The sequence below is a fragment of the Nanorana parkeri genome, unplaced genomic scaffold, assembly GCF_000935625.1.
Source record: "Nanorana parkeri isolate BGI_ZX_2015 unplaced genomic scaffold, ASM93562v1 scaffold67, whole genome shotgun sequence".
In the NCBI taxonomy this organism is placed as follows: domain Eukaryota; kingdom Metazoa; phylum Chordata; class Amphibia; order Anura; family Dicroglossidae; genus Nanorana; species Nanorana parkeri.
In genome coordinates this window covers 820,781-826,983 of record NW_017306335.1, presented here as the reverse complement: position 1 = coordinate 826,983, position 6,203 = coordinate 820,781, and the positions used below count along the sequence as shown (strand labels likewise).

The following is a 6,203-nucleotide window of genomic DNA, read 5'->3' as shown; positions in this document are numbered from 1 at the left end:
GAGTATGTAGCACACAGAGTGCAGGGCTGAAGAGTATGTAGCACACAGAGTGCAGGGCTGAAGAGTATGTAGCACACAGAGTGCAGGGCTGAAGAGTATGTAGCACACAGAGTGCAGGGGTCAAAAGTGCATATCACGGAGAGTACTGGGGTTAGGAGTGGGTATCACACAGAGTGTAGGTTTCGGGAGTATGTAACGCACAGAATGCAGAATTCAGGAGTATGTATTAGGAGTATAAGGCTCAAGAGTATGTAACGCACAGGGGTCAGGAGTGTGTAGGAGACAGAGGGCAGTGGTCGGGAGTGGGTATCTCACAGAGGGTAGGGGTCAGGAGTCGGTATCTCACAGAGTGCAGGGGTCAGGAGTGTGTAACAGACAGAGGGCAGTGGTCGGGAGTGGGTATCTCACAGAGGGTAGGGGTCAGGAGTCGGTATCTCACAGAGTGCAGGGGTCAGGAGTGAACATCATAAGGAAGGGTCAGGAATGGGTATCGCATTTAGATATATCACAGTACAACTAAGAATTACCCACTCCTCAATATATACCCCTCCCAGCAGATTTAAAGCTGATCTCCAGGAAAAATAAAAACTCCCCATGCAGTGGGGCTACTGCATGGGGCAAGAAGCTTTTTTTGGCAGAAGAGACTTACAAAGTCCTTCCTGCCTTAGAAAGCCTGCTGGTCAGCTTTTTTTTTTTTAGTTTACTTCCACTTTAAAAAGAGATTGCTAAGGACTTTTGCAATTACATTGACAAGTTAAAGATGATATGAGATTTTATTGATTGGGTTCACATCTACTTTTATCAACTGTCACCCATTCTCGCCGGTTTAAAGCACTAGGCTCACCCCAGCAGGACAAATGCTGATAACGTCAGTCACTCCACTTTACCTTCTCTCTCAATGCAGCAACCAGAGCAGACACCACCTACCAGCGTAAACACTACCGCCTAATTTAGGTTGTTGGTACATTAAAAGTCCTATGATAATGGTAAATTAGAAATGAAACTTCATAGAACATCATGAACAATTACATTGTGCACTAGGGAGATAGGATCTCTAGTTTAATATGAAATATTCTTCAACTATTGTGAAGTCTTGTTGTACTTGGCTCCAGGAAAAAGAGGTCACATTATCCCAGGAATTTACCCTCTGCCCTCAGAGAGGTCACCCGAGGCAGCACACATCCCATGGAGGTATATTAATGTATGGATGAATATGAGTAATCGATGCCCACCAACATCTGGGGCAAGTTAGGAGTTTTCCCGGCTTACATGCAAGACGGAAATTCCACTGAAAGGAATACGGAAAAGAGGGTGGGGAGAACAGCAGGACAAAATTATCTACAAGGGTTATATAGCTAGAAAGATAGATCAATATGTAGACAGGGAGAAAGAGAATCAGAGAGGGAGAAAGAAAGACAGAGAGAGAAGAAGAGAAAGAAAGAGAGAGTCTAAAGGCCCCCAACCTGTATCTCTCAATATGAGCCCCTGGAAAAGCCATTAAAGTCACACTTGCACCAGCTATACTGATCTACTGCTAGCATGTGAGAGATAACATTAGAGTTAGTAAGGTGCTTGAGCTGCCTGCCCACCAATATGCAGAGATAACACAAACTAAAGCAGGGAGTCACTTTTAGGTGTTAGCAGTAGTATTGAAAATAGTTGTATGCTTCAGGATAATTATGCTTTAGCATTTAATTACCAAGACAGGGGCTTGGATGTATCTGTAGACACAGCAGAAATCCCATTGAAGGCTGATTTGCCTGCTGGTCATGCAGCAGTTAATGACACAAGCTGATGTGGAATCTGAAACAGTTCTGAAATGAAGCATTCTACACAAACTTCCTAAATGCCCCGGGGTGAGTGATAAAAAAAAAAGGCAACCCCCCTGCCCATATCCCATCTCCATGAACTGTACTGACCTCCACACTGATCCTTTCTCTCGCAGTACCCATGTCTCTGTGCTGATGTGGGTGAGTGCTGCTGCTGTTGTTGTGGATGGGCGCAGAGGGGAGGGTGGGGGCCATGTCTGCACACACATGTTCCATTCATCCAGATGAAGTGGGATTCGGTCCATGGAGTGGGGAGTGAAGGCAAGGCACAGATTCCTCATTGTGCGCCTGTGGAAAAGCTCAGATATTTAACACTACAAGTGCAAGAATAAAATAAGTGAACATTAATAATTGGCAGTACTGTAAAAAAATTGATAAAATAAATTGTTCAGAAGGAAGCTGAGGAAAGTGGGGAGCACCTGGAATGGTCATGGTAGAGAATGGGAGCTATTCCAATATATCAGGGCATATGCTCAAGCAGTGGATTCAGTGTTTCAATTTAGCAAAAGCATCAGTACTAGTAAAGTAGGACCAGCAGGCCCACATTGTTCTGAAGCAATCCAGAGCATCCTGTTTGGTGGCAAGCAGTTCTTCTATCTCGTGTACATGCTCCACTTGTACCAGCCATTCCCGCACAGTGGGTGTGTGTTCTTGTCGCCAGTAGCAGGGAATGATTGTACGTGCTGCATTAATGAGATGTCTTTGTAGAGATTTGAAGGCGCTGTGGCAGTGCGTGGCTATGCCACTGTGCAATCTCACTGTCTGAATTCATAGTTTGATAGTGTCCAGTGCCTGCTAATGGCACTGGACACTATCTAAGTGTGCAGCCTTTAAAATAAAGGTGTTGGGAACAGTACAGGGCTCCACCTGGGAGACAGGAAAACTGCACCCAGGAGTCAGAGTGCAGTCCAGTGCAGCAGGGAGTTGCGGGTTGCAAAAACAAGTGTGCGGGACAGCACAAGACTGAGACTGGAGGACCAGACAGTGGCCTGAGGTCTGAGGCCGGAGCAGCGGTGCTGCAAATGCAAAGCCAGGAGGCTGGATATGCATGTGGTGCAAGGGATGCTAAAGAACCCCTGCGAGGGTAATTGCATTATTTTTGTGAACTGTCATTTAATAAAAAAGGGCTCAGTTAACGCTCCAGCAAAGGTTCAGTTTAACGCTCCAGCATCTCCCAAGCCCTGACATACAATATCAGTGAGCGAGGACTGGGCCTTTAACTGTAAGGAATCCTTTTGAGCCATCGGTCGGCATTACAGGAAATGCAGAGAGACTATGTGAGGATTTGGGCAACTGTTTTGCAGCACTTTGAAGCTCCTATAGCTGGCCTGTGTTAAATATGAGATGTGCTCTGCAAATGCTAATTATAGAATGGCATATCTCAGCAAGAATTTAACGCCTGCGTGAGATGGGCCCGGAGCATCGTGCAACCAGCAGAAGGCCGATGGATCAAATTGAGGCTATGCCCCACCTTGAAGTCTTATATAACCATAACATCATTGACCCAATATACAGGGTGAGCTCCACTGAGAACGTTGGTCTTATTTGTAGCAGCTGTGCTCAGGGCCCATGCGTTGTGTTAAGGCACCCTATTCATTTAAATGAGCTGCCTAACATAGCAAAAAGGGGGTATATAGCATCTGTGGCAATGCACCACACACCACTGCATTGCCACATGTTGTACTTCACTGCAATGCACATCAGTTGGCAAGGTGCACTGGGGTCCCATACAGAATAACTGGCACTGCAGTGTACAAACGCATGTAACGGCATTGCGGTATAGCTCGTGTTACCACTTTGTGATTGTGTTGAGGGCACTGAAAGCAAATCTAACTCAATCACTAAAACCTTATAAAAATGTTAACAATTGTTTTCAATTTCTCTGCTGTTCCTGCCATGAAGGTCCTATTGTAGGATGACAACTGCCTCCCAATTGTGCTTCTGCTTTGACACCCTGTCATATGCACTCCTGCATGAAACCAAGTGGCTTTGGTGACACACATTGCCCAAGAATGTGACATTGAAGCGAGACGGCAAGTGCTGAAAGAAACTGGAGGAGATCAGCAGCAGGGAGATGAGAGAAAGAATATAAAAATGGTGAAAACAATATTTTGTGGGAATAAAAACATAGTAATTGTTTACGATACACAGTGCTTTACCAAACTAAATGACGTTTAGTTAGTGTTTAAATCTACTTTAAGCTACAACTTTAGTTTCTAATGGCAGCGCTTTCTAGACCTCTAGGCATACCCTAATGACAGACATCTCAACTCTCCCGGACGTTCTGGGAGTCTCCTGCTATAAGATAGCGGCTCCCGGACAACCGGGAGTAAACCTTTACAGAGTAAACCTTTCCCTGCTATCTGGTTCGGGTTTTTTGACATGGGGGCTGCCGACCTGTCAGTCAGAGAAAAAAAAAAACAGCATAGGAATGAATAGCTAGGCTTCTATTGGCTATTTCAATTTTCAATAGCAGACTAGCTATTGCACCCGCCCACTGCTGCTGTCAATCAGCAGAGGTGGACCTGAAGTTATCCATCAGGTTCTCCTCTACTGATTGACAGCAGCAGAGGGCGGGTGCAATAGCCAGCTTGCTATTGGCTATTGCAAATTGCAATCGCCAATAGAAGCTTAGCTACTCATTCCTATGCTCTTGTTGTTGTTTTTTTTGTAAATTCTGACAGCAGCAGGTAGCAAGGGAAGCATTAGCTTTAGGGCACCTACGGGATTTACATGATTGTGTCATCTCTGAGATGGAATCTCACTCCAGGAAGTAGATGGTGACCATGTATGATGCCTGAACAAAAATGGGTCCGTGTTTCTGTTGAGAAAAGCAGATGAAGGCATTTTCAGGGGAGTACTGTGACCTCTAATAAATACCTGGAAGTTTTTTTTAAATAAAGAATGCAGATCAGACAAATATGCTTTGCCCTTATATTTGCCCGAGCACTTACAGTCTTCATGTTTCGGAACAGCCCGAAACTCTTTGAGCTCAGCTTCCCTGAACTTTCTGTCTAGTATAAGATCACAAGGGATAGAGCAGTCTCCAATAGCTGTCTATCTACTAGCTTGGGGAAGAGAGGAAGAAGGAGTGGGGAGTAGGGGAATGGCTTGCTTTGCTGTGTCGGTGTATTTTTAGAGACACACAACTTACTGGCACACACTAGGGTGGCTTCATAGGAGCCTGCATGGGAAACAATTCACTCTAAGACAGGATATCAGGAAGAGCTGATTCTGCAGGAAACTAAAACATTTAAACATCCAATGTAAGTGATTTAATCATCAATTAGCTTAAGAACCTTCCGACTTTAATATCACCATCTGCCTGCCACCATAGACATGTCATTGTTGATTCAGCCACAAAATGGCCATATAAAATGTAAAACGCTTTCTTGGCTGCTGATCTTCTCTATCGGGGGTAGAGTGTTGGATTGTACAGGACTTGGTGCTGTCTTAGACTAAGTGTTTTTCACCAGGACACATGACGCAAGTGGGGCATTTGACACACTGATGGAATGTTTGGAGATGCCACTTAGCGAGTAACACCCTCGCTTTAATTGTACCGACCCGGTGTCACCGGACACATATTCCATAATGTGACCTAAAGTGGAATTGCGATTAAAACACAAATAAGGTACTTCTTGTAAAGGGAGATATTTTAGGAAATGACAGATATATAACAGCCGAGTTCCCCCAAGAATATAAATATCCTATACAAGGGAAGTTAACTTGTTTTCTCCGGTTGAATTAAAGTCAATGTGAACTCTTACAGGAGACATTTAATCTGTTCTGTGCACTGTGCATCATTAACAGTTGTAATTTCTTTAAAGCCATCTCCAGGTAAAAAATACCCTGGCAGTGAGGCTGCCCCTGCACTGTAAGGGTTAAAGTAGAAGACAAAACTTTTTTTTTCTTAGTTTTGGATAGAGTAAAGGAGGGTCATAACCAGTGGCGTCACAAGGGGGTAACAGTAATCCACATGACAATGAAGGGGCGTCCCGAGGCCGGGTGTCACCCGCAGCGGAGACCGGGTGACACCCCGCGGTCATCATGCATGAGCATGACGTCACCACACGCGTGCATGGTGAAGTCATCGCGCGAATGCGCAACCACCTACTTGACGCCTGCCAGCGGCCATCTTGGTGATGGATGCCGGCAGAGAGAGGAGGGGACGTTCACCTGGAGGGATGAGGTATGTAGCTGGGTCCACTCCTCTCTCCTGACACTGTCGGGCTCTCGGTCCATGACCGAGTGCCCGACTTTTTAGAGGGGGTGACACCAAAATGACTGTCAGTCATTTTGGTGTCACCCCTCCTATGGTGTCACCTGGGTGCGGGACGTACCCCCCTTGTGACACCCCTATGACAATGCCTT

General features: G+C 45.4%; 1 protein-coding gene across 1 annotated transcript in view; it reads right to left on the bottom strand.

Annotated features, from left to right (window-relative positions):
* NINJ2 (ninjurin 2) overlaps window positions 1–2,058 on the bottom strand; it is a 23,066-nt gene extending 21,008 nt beyond the window's left edge. Inside the window, exon 1 of the mRNA XM_018576453.1 lies at window positions 1,920–2,058. Within this exon, the coding sequence (XP_018431955.1) occupies window positions 1,920–2,045 (126 nt within the window). The 5' untranslated portion in view covers window positions 2,046–2,058. The remainder of the gene's footprint in view (window positions 1–1,919) is intronic.
* Window positions 2,059–6,203: the final 4,145 nt, after the last annotated feature.